Source organism: Brassica napus, chromosome A6 (assembly GCF_020379485.1).
Source record: "Brassica napus cultivar Da-Ae chromosome A6, Da-Ae, whole genome shotgun sequence".
Taxonomy (NCBI): Eukaryota; Viridiplantae; Streptophyta; class Magnoliopsida; order Brassicales; family Brassicaceae; genus Brassica; species Brassica napus.
The window spans coordinates 23,505,073-23,521,133 of record NC_063439.1 but is presented as its reverse complement, the minus strand read 5'-3'; the positions used below and the strand labels follow the sequence as shown (position 1 = coordinate 23,521,133).

At 36.4% G+C, this 16,061-nt stretch overlaps 4 protein-coding genes across 4 annotated transcripts; 1 reads left to right on the top strand and 3 right to left on the bottom strand.

The window, feature by feature from the left end:
• Positions 1–4,063: 4,063 nt before the first annotated feature.
• On the bottom strand, positions 4,064–4,853 carry LOC106352259 (FCS-Like Zinc finger 15-like). The gene is made up of 2 exons (XM_013791920.3): positions 4,509–4,853; positions 4,064–4,411 (listed from the first exon to the last, which is right to left on the bottom strand). Exons 1-2 carry the CDS (start codon positions 4,736–4,738, stop codon positions 4,231–4,233), a joined length of 411 nt encoding a protein of 136 aa, XP_013647374.1. The 5' UTR covers positions 4,739–4,853; the 3' UTR covers positions 4,064–4,230.
• Positions 4,854–8,687: 3,834 nt separating this feature from the next.
• Positions 8,688–10,910, top strand: LOC106350767 (protein DETOXIFICATION 55). The gene is made up of 2 exons (XM_013790613.3): positions 8,688–9,204; positions 9,313–10,910. The coding sequence occupies exons 1-2, from the start codon at positions 9,139–9,141 to the stop codon at positions 10,744–10,746; spliced, it is 1,500 nt and encodes a 499-aa protein (XP_013646067.2). The 5' UTR covers positions 8,688–9,138; the 3' UTR covers positions 10,747–10,910.
• LOC106350765 (agamous-like MADS-box protein AGL97) lies at positions 10,790–14,489 on the bottom strand. Its single transcript, XM_048735237.1, has one exon. It carries the CDS (start codon positions 13,935–13,937, stop codon positions 12,969–12,971), a length of 969 nt encoding a protein of 322 aa, XP_048591194.1. The 5' UTR covers positions 13,938–14,489; the 3' UTR covers positions 10,790–12,968.
• Positions 14,490–14,629: 140 nt separating this feature from the next.
• Positions 14,630–15,778, bottom strand: LOC106352258. The gene is made up of 2 exons (XM_013791919.3): positions 15,427–15,778; positions 14,630–15,356 (listed from the first exon to the last, which is right to left on the bottom strand). Exons 1-2 carry the CDS (start codon positions 15,514–15,516, stop codon positions 14,883–14,885), a joined length of 564 nt encoding a protein of 187 aa, XP_013647373.2. The 5' UTR covers positions 15,517–15,778; the 3' UTR covers positions 14,630–14,882.
• Positions 15,779–16,061: the final 283 nt, after the last annotated feature.

Genomic DNA, 16,061 nt, shown 5'->3' with positions numbered 1-16,061 from the left:
GTATCTTTAAAATCAGTATTTGTGATTTTAAAATCTCCACAAATATTAGATTCTACTATTTGTTAAATTTTGTTTTGTGTTTTTTTTTTAACTTTTTATGATGATTATATACAGGTGATTATATAGATATAGAATTTGGAAACCGTGTGTGAATAGTTAATTGAAAACGAATGGGAAAAGATAACGAACCGAAACAGACATCATGAATATTTTAAATGAGCGTCACTTCTACACCAGAAGACGACGTTTCTCTTGGATTAGCCGCTGATTTTTATAAAATCTTGGTTGTAATTTGTAAGAAGGAGATATGGAGAAGAAGAAAGAAAGAAAGAAAGAAAGAAAGAAAGAGTGGTCCAAAAAAACAACATTGAATTTTCATGTCTTTTTGAGCTTATTGCACCATTGACCACTGTGTCGTCTCTCTCATAGACCACGTCTTCTATTTTATTTTTGTCCCCCCCCCCCCCCCACCATGTAAATTGTATGTTAAGCTTTTTTCTTTAACATTAAAACAAAACCATCACGAAAATTAAAATATTTGACGTAATGAACAAGAATCCAACTTAAATGAATATGTGAATGCTTTATAGAAGTTGGAGTATCCCTATCTTCATTTATTATCATGGGTGAAATGGAGAATCCAATGGTGCATGTTACGCTTAAGTTTACAATTAGAGCCGTCTGATTGATAAGAAGAGGCTCACATGCATGCACATCCTTTTATCTTTGTTTTGTCTTTATTCTAAAAACACGTAGAGACATAGAGTAAGAGATGGGAAAGATGTCACGCCACCTTGGGAGCACACTACCTAAGAACTACTATTATTTTCGTAATTATATTTGATTGATCACTGACTGATTATAATACACATAATATGATATATCGTCTAGGTTGGAAAGTACGAGTGGATTACGTATAATAGTAAAAAGAAGAGAAGCTTCACGTAATAGTGTTACTTGATAAAGATCGAGCTGGATTGATATATAGCTGCCTACATTTAAGGCTAGTTTGCATGGACACAGGCTCGCAAAAGCCTGGCCTCGCTCTGCATACAGTCACCGACTCACCGCCATGTCATCTGTTTATCTAATGCTTAAGTATCTAAACGTATAGTTCAAAAAAAAAAGTATCTAAACGTGTAATGACATTAACCAAGAAGTCCACTAGTAAGGAATCTTGGTGCTTTTCATTAACATTTTACAGAATCGTCCACTGTGTTAAGGATCAACAATACTGTCCGGATTCCTTGGGCCCTAAGCCCAGATAAACTAAGGCCCAAATGATTTTTCAGTAATCTTACATGGTCATAAACCAGTCAGGATACTCTCGTCCATTTTTTCAATGAACCTCAAAGCTGAGTTCTTACTTCTCAAAGTCTCTGCCTTACTCTCACTAACTGTAAGTGAGCTTGTTATTATTATAAATGCTTTCATGATCTGCAGACTCGCAAGCAACGCAGTTTCTTAAACTAGCAGTTAGGTTTTACAAACAATTGGCACAGACTGCGAAACAGAAGATTGCTGCCAAGGATTGCAAGCAAACTCTTCCCGGCCTTATGTTTCAAAAACTCGTGGAAGTAACTTGCAAGTGTGAAGTGCCTCACGGTTTCAGTATATGATCCCTTTTAGTTGAAATGCAAAAGGTAAAAGTTGTGCAAGCAGTCGTATGGATTGATGTTTCTTCGTTATTGATGCATGATCCAATATCATGATGTGAGGCCTCCTTCTTCAAAGTTTAAAATGAAATAACAACAGGAAAGTGTGAGTTCCAGTTCAAAGGGCATAATCAACAAGATCAAACAGGAGAAAAATGTATTCCTAATTTGATATTCAAGAGAGAAGATTATGAATGATACCTTATTCAGCTAAGCAACGTTACTAAAACTTGCATTCTGATAAAGAAATAGCAGCAGAAGAAGGAAGTGGCTTTAGTCGTCCTAAAAAGATAGCAAAGAAGAGTTGGACTGTGGAAGATTCCGATGAAGATTCTGAAACATTTTAGGTTCATGTTTGTAAATAAAATTAGCAAGCTCAGATAAGGAACATAAGGCGTTGTACTTAATAGCTCACATGTTTCCTTGAACAGCAAGTCTTCATGGCAGGTCAGCTCACTCTCATCTCTACAAAGTGTTGCATTAGGGGTATTGCTTATGGACACATTCTACGTTCAACATTGTCAATTAATAAACTCTATGAGTAATATAATCAAAAAGCGTTTTACTTACACTAGTGATTTGTGTTTCCATTATAAAAATAATTGGAAAAGTGTGGGTTTTGCATTAAGAATGATAGTTTAAAGGAACATGTGGCCTTCTGACCTTTCATTATCAAATCCACCTACACTAAAATAACACAGCCTTATCCGTTTAAACATAGTTGGGATTATAATAACTAAAGCTCTAAAAGAGAATGGTTATCGAATTTCACAATTTCCTAAGGTAGACATTTAAGATTATATACCTGACGTCTATAAGTAACGAGTTTACAGGCTGTATAATCCAGTTCAATTTTTCTAGTGATAAAGAAAATGTCAGACATGCAATAAGAGCTATTGTTAATGGAAATCTCTTGTTAATGAATGAGGCAGGTGATATGGGAAAAGAGAAGTCATATTGCATTAATTTAAACTTCAAAGAGCATTAAGGTGGTGGTGTGTTCAAGTAAAAGACGTCGAGATTCTCTTCTCTTGTCATATTGCATTAAACTAAAGACTGGTCACAAAACTAATTTAAACCCCACCAATACATTTTTAACCCACTTTGAAAAGTGAGAGAGTGAGACAACAGGTAATGGACCTCACTGCTCTTTGCAGTCGGATCCTATGAATATGGAAGTAGTAATCAATACATTTCATGGTACAATTTTCACACGAAGACAAAGTAAAATGTCAAAATTAAATTGGTCCACATTATTCAAAAACAACAAAGAAAAAAACTTAATGAAACTTGACTAAGTGATAATACTCTTTTATATACTGGGTGATGGGTGATATTTTTTCTCATATTCTTAACAAGTGAAAACTCACATTATCATGTTTGTGCACAGTGTGTACAAATTGTTCTCTGTTTTGAAAAAAATGTCAAACTCGCTATTTTATCCTAATATGTCATTTGTAAATGGATTTGTTGTATATTGTATTTGATCATTTGCTTAACATTTTATATGAATTGTTGTATTTCTCATGTTTTATTTTTCTTTAATCTCAGCTATTGTTAATTTGAAAAACTACATAAACTTTCGATGATACTAATTTACAAAACGTACGTTCTGACATGAGAACAAGAAATCTATTATCATCATTTTGGAAAATACTTGGTTGACCCGACGGTAGTTAGTATAACATGCTAATCTTGTGTAGTATTCAATTGTACACATACATAATGATGCTTTTCCTTTATGAATAAAACAAAGGAACGTTATAAAAAAAGGTCCAAATAGTCCATTTCTCCTTCTCGTATGATGCATAGTTTGATTTACAATCGACATAATGAAAAAGCAAAGAAGTTAATAAATGTTTTTTATATGTAAATAACGAATATTACACTATAGTTTCGTTGAAATCATATATATAAATAAAATGCCCTTTTACAAAAAAAAATCATATAAATAAATTCAAATATACGTTTAACTGCGACACACACAAATATATTGAAACATATGTCGGTCAAAAGCTTTAAGATTCTCCCACACATTGAAGCAAATTCGCATGAAACAAAAGAGAATATCTCTATTTGTATATTATAATATAAAGAGCATTTATTTAGTAGTATTTTTTTCACTACGTGTTATTTTGGTTGTCGCTTTGTGGATTAGATCAACAAAGTCTATCACTAACCACTACTATACTACAAAATCCCTTTTATCCTAAAATTCATGAGGAGGTCATCTTCTTTGAAGCTATACGTTAACCTAATAAAGATAAAGTTGCATGGTGGAAACAAAACAAATAAACTCTCTACTTTAACTTAGTTCCATCAAACATTAACTACAGAGTTGGTGACAATACGTTGATAATGTAGGCAAAAAAGGTAAAAGCTTCATGAGAAAGAAGTAAAGAACCAAATAAATAGAAACTAGGTGCTCCCACTCCCATAGATATGTAAACAAGAAATACCGAAAACACCCTTCTGGTTTTACATCTCATAAAACAAAACGACAAAAATAAGTCCAAAGGGTGGAAAAGTCAAATCACACTTTTCAGTTTGCAATGCTTTCTCCAAAACCGCCTGCTCAGTTTCTCGTATCACGACGGTGACGGTGATGACCACCGCCTGAAGACGCCGGCGCCGGAGAGTCAGACTTCGTCTTATTGACAGCCATGAAGGAACAGTTCTCTCTTCTAAAGCTTTCTTCTTCGTCCATGACCATCTGCTTCGATCTACACTCCACGCTGCAGAAACCTCTATCACCTCTGACAGATTCATGCCAAAACAAAAACACATCAGAGAAACATTAACACAAGTCGTGTAATAAAAAAATTGATTTATTTACGTTCGTCGATGACTTACTTGTACATGTAGATATCTTTTGCTGGAAGAAGTTTCCTTTTACAGAGAAAACAATGTTTGAGAAACCCAGAATCCGGATAAGAACTACCACGGCGGAGGTCAGAGGCGATGGCGCTGACCACGACGGTGGATTTGTTGACAACCTGATGCGGTTTGGGACTAACAAAGCAGTTGCTGAGAGTGTTGTTGTTAGAAGACTCCAAAACAATACTTAGTCCCACCATTTTCATCTCTTTTATCTCATTATCTATTCTTCTTCCTTTATGGTTTCGAGATTTTTCAGGTGTTAATGGCTAGAGGAAGAAGAAGAAGAAGTTTTGGTAATGAAAATGTTTTAATAAAATGGTTATAAAGATGTATAGAGGATAGGTGGGACCTACAAGTGTACTACGTGAGGACGATTGATTTGATTTCTTTTGCTTGATACTCGCCACGTGTTTATCCTCCTCCAGTCCTCTTCATGACTTGTGTAACTTTTCTTCTTCTTTTTTTACCTCAAGTTTTTTGCTTTTGATAATTTCTCAAAAGTTATCTAGTTTGATTTTGTCGTTTTGTGTGTGTTTCATAAGTCTACTATGAGAGAGTTTTTTTATTCGTGTAACGTTTCAAAGGATCTTCACTTTTGCTGATGATTTTAGAAGATAAGGAGACAAAAGGCTGAATGGGCTGATTAGATAATATTAAGTGGGTCAGAGTTCTTATATGGCCCATATAGTTAAAGGCTACATACGCGCTATTTCGATAAAGGCCCAAACCTTGATATACTTCCACAACTCGATTTTCTTTTCTTTTTGTTCATTTTCTTTTGAATATTTTGGTATCGGCTGAACACTAATCACAGTCAATCTCGTGCTCTGAAATCTGAATAGCTTCAATATTTTCACTTTTTTCATTGATTGTAATGCACAAAACCAGCTAAGTGTGGTCAATCTTAGCTAACTATGGTCAATCTTATTCAGGATATATTTAATTTTTCTTTGCAAAAAAATTTAAATTCTTTGCTGTTTTTGTTGATATCAACAAACAGTACTGTTTAATTCAAAGGTTAGCGTAAATAGTAGCCATGAAAGGGAATTAGTGGGGAAAAAATAATAGAACGATATGAAATAAGTAAAAACATGAAACAGATTCTTTTTTTTTTTGTAAAGAGCTTTCAAATTAAAATACTAAAAACATACAATGCATATTTGAAACAACCATAAAATTTAAAAAAGTATGATGAAACATGCTTAATATTCAACTAAACATTAGCTTACATAGGAGAATACTTATGATTCATAAGCTTGACGAAACAAGAGAGAGATGAAACTACTAGGAGGATGGAAAGTAATTTCTATGGCCCCGACGACCTCTTTTACTTTTTCATCTTACCGTTTTCCATTCCAATAAAAATCTTTCTATAAATATGATAAGAAATTAACAAAATAGATTTATTTCGTTCATTACTTATCATAATTGTAAATGAAAATATAGGAAGGTTTTTATTTTATTTTTAAGGAATTGATGTGAAACCTATGGAATGATAATTCAATTTAAATGATAATTTTTTCTTGTGAAATTACTGGAATAAACCATTCTAAATGATTTTCATTCCACAAATTTATAATTCCGTTGTAGCTTATGTTGGTTCCTTTTATTTCCTGAACCACTTTTAAAACTTTTAATTTTTAAATTTCTTTATGTACGTTAACAACTTAACATGATTTTCTGTTTCAAATAATGGCCTCTTCTTATGTTATATAATGTGTAGGGAGATGTGGGGTTGTGGGTTTAGATACAAGCAAAGGTTAATTGTGAAAAGCACCACTCTTATTGTTGATGATTAGACTACTAAACATCATGACTCTAAACAAACACACATCAATATAATTAAGTTTTCACGTTGATATTATTGCAAACATGATGAGTGAATCTAATATTTTTACTTGGAATATGAATATCAGTGTGAACTTTCAGTTTCTTAATCCGTTTATATTAGTGGATTACCAACAACACATCATAATCAAACTGGACTTAAATAGAGAAAAAGTCGTCATTGTATTGCATGGTCGTCAATTATGATTTATTCTGTTTCTCAAAATCTGCAGAGTAACTTCAAGTTTACTTATGATTGAACATGTGATTAGTCTTCAAAGATTACATCGTAGACAAGACATAGTAACTAAGAGACATGCATGGTTGCCAATTATGACCCAGTTGCTGTCGTTTACTTTACACAAATGCCTTTGCTTTTCTAATTCATTCGTTTATCCCATTCACCCCACCCCCCCAATTTCTTCCTTATATAGTTCTATACTTTTTTTTTTTTTTTTGAAACACCCTTATATAGTTCTATACAATATTGTGTGTTTCTCGTCTGAAGGGGTGATCTATGAACATTAATGGGGACTGATGAGTGATGAGGCCAAGTGATACACAAATCCAAAAGATAATGGAATTTTTTGTTCTTTTGGTCAATTCATCTCGTCAAAGCCGGGATTATTAATGTTGCTAGTATATGCGTCTATGGGGAAGGGTAAAGCGTCAACTCGTACATGGTTTCAAATCAGATTATGTTAATTTTACACTTAACAAACTCAAAACCAGTATAGATTATTATTTTAATATATTTATCAGCTCATCTGATACTATTAATTTACGCAAGTTGTATTGAATTTGCTCCTCCATCTAGTCTATTCATCTGCCGTTATAAAGTCAATTGGTCAATAATTAAACAACAGCGAATAATTTGATTATGACAAATGTCTCAAACCGGATCTTAACATTTGACTTTTTCTTTGCTTTTCAAGATATTCCATTAATTACTGCTTGATTAGTTATGGTGAATGGGTTCACCCCAAAATCTAGTCAAATTATATGAACTAGTAAGCCACAATGTGGACAACAAAATATAGAATAATTTATTTATGTTTCCATTATAGAAATTTGTTCAATGTGTAATCATTATAGCATTATGTTAGAGTCTAAAAGCACATTAGAAATGTCGGATATGTGAATAACAAAGGAGAAGACTTAAGTGCTATATCTAGTGAGAAATGTCTAACCATGCACGGTTCCATTAAAGGATATTACTATCCATCACAGTTCACCAATTCTAAAACATTTTGGTTTTAAACTAACATTATGTTTACTATAGGATTTTACTATATGAGTTTAGGAAGTAGACCAAGCCTTATATCACACAAACAATATCACACAAGGTTAGGCATATGTCTATGCGTGAGTTACGTGTAGATTGAGAGATATCGAGATCAACGATGGAGATGTAAGTAGGAACAATAGGCCACGTGCGGGAGAAGCGAAAGAATAGAAGACGTGTATATTAGTGAGGAAAGGATAGATGATATGTTTCCTTTGTATAAGGGGAACATCACGACTGTCTCTATTTGTACTTCTCCTTCACTACTTGTGTTTCTGTTAATTTTCACTTGGTTTTCTCCAACCTAAAAGATAATTCTAAGGAATTATATGTAATTATGAATATCAGTATATGTTTTGAAAATTATGTCTTTAAAATATTTTCAAACGAACTGTATAAATATATCAATTGTGATGATTATTGGTTATTTTTCTATGTAAGCAAAGGCATGATGTAAAATGTCATTTGTATACAAGGAGTGGAGTGGGAGTAAGAAATAAAAGGAGAGAAAAAGGTATACATAATTTACAATTCGATTCTATGTTGATAATAACAGTGAGAGGGAGACAAGACATTGAGCTATACCTAATTTTAACTAGTTTCATTTCTAGCCTGATGGACCAATCATATCACTTTCTACGAATATCTTTAGTTTGGCTCCATAAATATCTTTATCAACATTATTTTAGAAAAAAAGGGAAATCAAAGGAAGTTCTATGCATAATCTTTTTGAGCATAAAGATTAAATTTTAGGTCAATCTTAACTTCTTATAGTGATTTTTTTTGTAAAAATGCAGACTCGGTTAACGAAATCTGATGATGATAGTTTACTTTCTCCTGTAAGATTTTAAACCAAAGAAAAGTTTACGTTATTTGGCACCTCATTTTATTGAATACTGCATAATAGTTGTTGCTGCAGCTTCTGAAGATTAGTATAGGCCTCAATATGAAATTTGGTTATAATAAAACTCCACTCCTTAGCAACAATTTATTTTAGATGATTTGAAACTTTTATAAAGAGATAATCATATAATGGAACTTTGTACTAAGGTGATCAGCGCATGTTGTGAAGAAATTTGATTTGAGTTTTTGTTCTTTATTGTTTTTTTTTTTTGAACAAGTTCTTCATTGTTTTTCTGTTGTATTAAATTGCCACATACCTATACTTTCGTTTGTTTATGTGACGCTTTATGTACGAAAAAATCTGATTCAGATTTCGTACTTTTGTGGTCAAGAAAATCTCTAATTTAATCACAAATATAGGACAGAAAGTCATCTTTACTAACTAAAAAATATGGATTGTTTTTAATTTATTCCGTCTGCATGTTTCCCCTCCAAGAAAAGATTAACAAAATAATGATTTTTTTTTTTTGAAATCCCCACCATGCGAAACTAGGAACCATGCTACTAAACACACAAAAAATCTATATAAAAGGGCATCTTCTCTTCATATTTTGAAATCCCTCATCTCAATCAAAACAAACTCTAACAATGGTGGCAGAAGAAGACTCAAGTCTCACAAATCTCCAACACAAGTATAGCCCGACAATGCCAGAGGTATCTTATTATATCTAAAATATCTATTCTCAGTACAGCCTCCATCAATGTTTTAAATATATCCACTTATATAATTTAATTTTATTATTCCAATTTATATTTAAAAAGGTGGTGGAGGAGATGAAGAAAATTTGGGACATAAGTTTCCCGGTGGCCGCCATGAGCCTATTAAACTACCTAAAGAACATGACCTCCGTCGCGTGTATGGGCCGACTAGGTAGCCTCGAGCTGGCCGGAGGAGCATTAGCCGTTGGATTCACAAACATAACCGGTTACTCCGTTCTCTCCGGTTTAGCCACCGGTATGGAACCACTTTGTGGCCAAGCCATAGGCTCTAAAAACCCTTCACTCGCTTCCTTGACCCTCAAGCGAACCATCTTTCTCCTCCTCTTAGCTTCTCTTCCCATCTCTCTCCTCTGGCTGAGCCTCCAACCTCTAATGCTAATCCTCCGCCAACAAGAAGACATCACACGTGTCGCATCTCTCTATTGCTCCTTCTCTTTGCCTGATCTGCTAGCTAATAGCTTCCTTCATCCTTTACGTATTTACTTGCGTTGTAAAGGCACCACGTGGCCTTTGATGTGGTGCACGTTAGCCTCCGTCCTTCTTCATCTCCCCATTACAGCTTTCTTCACGTTTTACATCTCACTCGGCGTCGCCGGAGTCGCGGTCTCGTCTTTTCTCACCAACTTCATCTCCTTGTTGCTTCTTCTTTGCTACATATACTTTGAAGAACATAAAAGCGACAAAACCAGTTCTTGTCTTAAAACGCCGTTGCTGCTGTCTAGTTCGAGAGACTCTTGCAATGATGAAGTATGGTCAACGCTGATCAAGTTCGCGGTCCCAAGCTGTATAGCGGTTTGTTTGGAGTGGTGGTGGTACGAGTTCATGACGGTCCTCGCCGGCTATCTCCCGGAGCCAAGGGTGGCGCTAGCGGCGGCCGCCATCGTGATCCAGACGACGTCGTTGATGTATACCATCCCCACGGCGCTCTCCGCGGCGGTTTCCACGAGGGTGAGCAACGAGTTGGGAGCAGGACGGCCGGAGAAGGCGAGGACGGCGGCGGCAGTAGCTGTCGTAGCCGCCGTGGCGGTATCTGTTTTCGGGCTTGTGGGGACCACCGTGGGGAGAAAGGCTTGGGGGAGAGTTTTCACGGCGGATGGAGTTGTCTTGGAGCTGACCGCGGCGGTTCTTCCAGTGATCGGAGCTTGTGAGCTTGCCAACTGTCCTCAAACTACAAGCTGCGGGATCCTACGTGGCAGTGCGAGGCCACGTGTAGGGGCGAAGATTAATTTCTACGCCTTTTATGTAGTTGGAGCACCAGTGGCTGTTATTTTAGCGTTTGTGTGGGGCTTAAACTTCATGGGCCTATGCTATGGCCTACTCGGGGCCCAGATCGTTTGTGCAATCTCTATTTTGACCGTTGTCTATAAGACAGATTGGAACAAAGAGTCCTTGAAGGCTCATGACTTGGTAGGCAAAAACGTCATTTTACCTGATATTGATCAAATTATTGTCAAATGTGAAGAAGGCATACACTAACAGAGTGTTGTTTGTTGTTCATACCATCTCTATTTCTGTTTCATTGATTTCTTTCTGTTTCTAAAATTTTCCATATATTAAAAACACATACATGTTACACATATAAACACTGCTTCTTGTAACAGTTCAATGAATAGTAAAAGCGGCCAAATTTTTTTTCTTAACACTCGTTCATTGCTATATACTTGACTTGTCTCAATTTAATTGATCCCACATAATCATTCTAGATACATTGATATAAATGTCTTCGTTGGACAAGGAGAGAATGTAAAACTGTATATGGCAAGAAAAAAAAAATTCTGAAGATATTGCATTATTGAAGCGAGTGGATCATGGATTGCGTGATGACGATTTCGATGGATTCGATTGGCAATGACCATGACGTGAGTATATAAGGGGTGCGTGAGTGTATATAGAGCTACCGAACCACATGGAAAAACAAGAACTAATTGGCCGGAACACATGTGCAAGCATGTGGATGTGTACCCATACCAAAATAGGCATCATATAGTGTCCTTGTGGCTTCTCGCTTCTTTTCTTCGCCTTAATTATCTTTCACAACAACTAAAGCTTTTAAGCTCATTCTTTAGAATTATAGAATCTTTAAACTGAAATATACTATTCTCATTTTCATTCATTTTAATCCAAACCAATGTTCTAAAGTTGGTAGTGGAATAGCCGGAGCGAAATAAACTAGTTAGTACGTACGTTTAGTGCGCTTCTGAAAAAAAAAGCATTCATGTCAGTATGTCACACTCACAATTTTGAGTTACAAAAGTATTCTAAACTTTGAGTATTATCACTGAGATATAAATAATTTTAAGTGATCGAATAAGTCACTGAGAAACAATTCATGAATAATCCAGAATATATAGATTTTTATAGAAAACAATAATCTTTTAGTTAAGATTAGAGAAGATTAATTGATGAGGATGCAATAATCGCATGTCTTAATCTATGTGGGTGTAGGGAGGGAATAAAGAGTGAGACACATCATGTGTTTGTTTCCTTTGTTGTTAACAAAATTACTTTACACTTTTGGCTTCCAAGTGCGCATTCGCAAAGCCTTGATGTTGTATGGACGCGAGTGTGCACTGCATGTCGTTTTGATTAAAAACCGCTAGAAATAAAAAAAATCGGTTTCCGAAACCGGGAAACAACAAAAAATCCTCCACGACCCGCCTTAAACCGGAGTAATTATATCGAATAGTTGTTGAAACGTATTTCAAACTTCCAAAAAAACCACAGTAGCAGTTGGCGCTTTGCTTCCCCATAACTTGCAACGACACAATTTCTCTCTACCATGGCGATCAAAATCGCTTCACTGTTGACTCTCTTCTTACTCAACGCAGCCTCAATCTCCCATTCCACAGGTTCGTCTTCCATCTTTGTTTCTCATTTATGAAGGGTTAATGTACCCATCTGTCTGTGTTGAATGCATCGTGGTTGAAGCTGTGATGAATGCATCGTGGTTCTTCCCATGGATGCATTTGGAAACAACAGTTCGTTTTCCGGGAAGAAGATGGAGCTTCAGGGGTTAATTTCTTCACTTGTCTCTGGATTTTATGACTTTGATGCTGATGTGGTGGGGAAAGAGACTGGTTTGTCCATACCGGTAGCAAATTTCCAGTTTAAGTACATAGAGCCAGGGATACAGTTTTAATGGAGCATAATAAGAGCATGTATGGTATGCCATATGAGTATTCAGTGTATATAAGCCAGTATTTCCGTGGCATGATGCTACTTTTTGCTTCTTTGGTGAGTGTTCTATGCAACTCAGCTAACACATCAAGTTTCACCACATTGAACTTTGTCGATAACAATGATGGGGGGCATATACAGGTAGCTATCTTGCCATGGACGTTGGCACTTACCGAATGTGTGTATCCTTTGACAGTAAACATATTCAACCTTGCCCCTTTGATGTAAATATGTATTGCAGTAAGTCCATTACTTCTTTTCTTCCACCATTATCTTTAGCTTCTGATTCTCCCATAACTTAGGTGGACACTTCCAAGAGCCTATGATGATGCAGTTAACGTGTGCGAAGATGAGTCAATCTCTTTGTACTCACTTGATAAGGACTACTTTACCATTAATCAAGGGAAAGCTGAACCGGTTTGAGTCCCATACTATGAAAATTGATTGAGGTCAAACTAGACCCAAACGTTACATATAGATAAGACATATATCTCTAGTAATATTTAATCAAACTAAAAGTCCTACTCATAATGATCGCGTGTTATACATAAATAAGAAATGCTATTAACTTTAAACGGTAGCAACGGTTTGCTATGAAACACCAAAGTTTTGTCTTCAACACCTTCAGAGTTAGAGATCGCGAGCAGCTTCAAAGTTAATGAAAAGACTTCCCGCAGTCTCATGAATCTCTTGAGTACTATCCGAAAAACCATAATCGAATGCTGAGCTTTCATAATCTCCAAATCTATCAGTCCATCAATATTCATGAGATGATCCATCGCTTGATCAGACCTATCCAAACTTCCACTTAATCCGTTTATGTTGTTGTCCTCCTTAGCACAAAAACTATCACAAATGGCCAGGATCTGCTTTTGCTCTTCAGTAATCTTGTTACAACCCGCAGGTGAATCGTCATCAGGGATGCAACAAACTGCTTGGAGATTTAGGGTTCCATCCGGTTCTTGAGTTTCCTTGTGTAACACGACATCCCTCTTCGTCATCTCGTTGTTCTTTAGGTCTTCCTCTCTTTGTTTATAATTACTGACAAAGTCTCCAGAACGCAGTTTAATCAACATCCTCTCCATGGCTTTGATAGCTTCCATCAATTCTTGACGATCCTTAGATTTAGAAAGACTCTCCTTCTCCCACCACAACTCTAACCCTAGTTCCTTGCGCGCCAAGCATACACCAATATCCTCTTCCATCGGCTCTTCCCGAACAGGAGCAAGACGCTGTCCCGTGAGATAGGCATTCACGACGGCATCCACGGAAGAGTGACCGAAGGAGAAGAAAGAGACGTTGGACTGCGAAGAAGGAGGAGTCGCCAAGATTGCTATCTGTGCGTCGGCGAGTAGACAGAGCTGCGCGGCTTTGCTGTGGAGTCCGGAACAACGTTTGGAGAAAGTAGTCGCGCGATACTCTCTCTTCGAGATCTTTTCCTTCTTATCGATCTTTCTCTTAGTGCCTCCTCCTCCTACTCTTTTCACCATTCTTGTTTTCGTTCACGTACAGTGAGAGAGATAGAGAGAGAGCAAGTAATAATAATAGGAGAGCTTTTTCCTTCTTTTTTTTTGTGAGAGTAGTTTCTTTTGCGTCTGAAGTGATCTCGATGGCCTCTCCCCCTCTGTATTATATAGATTATATGGAGTAGTGCTTCACAAGAAAAGGAAATACTCGAAACCCAATTTTGACGTTGTAGCCCTAGTCAAACCGGTTTCGGTTTAACTTAACCAAAATATATAACTAGAACACGACTTGGTTGTTCAGAGTTTATTCAACATTATGAAGCCGAATTACTTTACTCATCGACGACAGTCTAAACCAAATAAATTGAATTTCAGGTTCTTCGGTTTACATTATTACTAAACCGATTAAACCGAAATTTAATTGGCGCCAAAACTCCGGTCGATAAACTGATAGGAGTTGAATCCCAAATAATCACACACCTAGACAAACCAACTTTTTTTCTTGTCAATATGAATATTCAACTAAACATAGCACTTTCCATGATAAATGAAATGAAGCTACTCACCAAATGTTTTTATTTTTATTTTTGAGAATTACTTACTAGTTACTTACCAGATGTTATTAACATTGAATTATAACTTACTTACCAGATGTTATTAGCTTGTTTCCTATCAAACTGAATTTCGACACAAAAATTGGATGCAACTACAAATGATGAGTACAAATTTGACAGCATCATATTAAATATCAAACTATAAATTACGACGTTCTTTTTTAGCTGCCCCCACGGCCAAGGCACACATCCTTAATTTATGTAATGGATTTATCAATCAATAGGGCCAGATGGACCCCAAACAAAAAATAAAACCTTGCATTTTTTTTCTTATAAACTAAATAACCCACACATCCCACCCAAATATGTAACTTAAAACTTTATTTCATTTTCGTCCATCCCGATAATGTATAAATCACGTGACCAAATAAAGAGGACCCGACCTAGAAGAAGATGCGTTGCTCCTCTGTTGCCGCTCCATGTTAAGCTCCCGTAGACTCATATACGGAACAGCAGCTGGCGTCGACGTCAGCGAAGAAGGTCTTATCGTTCGGTACGGTGTGCTCGAACCGCTCCAGCTCTCCGTCACGTAAACCGGACCAGATATCGAACCGGTTCCGACTGATGACGCGCGAAAGTTCCTAGCCCTGGCCATGTGAACGTCGAGTTCCATCTCCACGTCTCCTTCCCCTGCGTAATGACCGTCTCGCCTTCGCCATTTCCGCCAGTTGAAGAAGAGCATAGCGTTTTTCAAGAACCAGCGCTTCTTCTTCTTGTGGAGAGCGGTTCGGATCAGGTCGTCCTTGGATATAGGCTTCTGGAGCTTGAACTGATGCATACTGTCAATGGAGGAAGTCTCTTTCTTGTGCTTCCTCGCTTCTTCCAGAACCTTATAACAAAGCCAAACTTGAAACTAGAGAAACATGGAGGAGGAGGAGAAGGAAGAAGAGAAGAAGAACCTGAAAGTAGTCGATCTGGGGATCGAAGCCATAGTCGCTGAAGTGATGAGAGAGGGGCATGGGAGGAACATGGGAAGTGTTGTTTGACATCTGTTCTTACTTACTACTACTACTTGGAGAGGAGCGTGAGTGGGTTTTAATGGGTTTACTTTAAAGAGGCTGGATAGACAAAAGGTGGAGAAAGAGCTGTTTGCTTTGGTTCAATGCTCTTGCAACTATCTTGTCCCTTTCCACCTTCTTTTTCGGTTTCTACATCCCACAAATACTTTCCAACTATATGTTTTTAGAAAGGGACCTTCGTTACATAAACTAAACTGGTAACTTGTAGTCTCTACCACCAGATGATGTAGCTAGTAGTTAAAGACATCATTGATGAGTCTCTCACCAAAATCTATCACTAAATTATATTTAATATTTAACTAAAATTCTTAAGAAATTGGAAATTTCACATGAGTTTCTTAAATTTTTTAAAAACTCATCAACTAAATATTAACTAGTGAGAAACTATGGCGAAAGATTCACTAATGCGGATGGACTAAGTGGAGTGGAATGTTTAGTTTTTTTGTACTACTAGTTCTGAGTTTTGGTTGAAAAATGCTTTATATGCCATGTTTGTAAATTATCAAAGGTCAGTT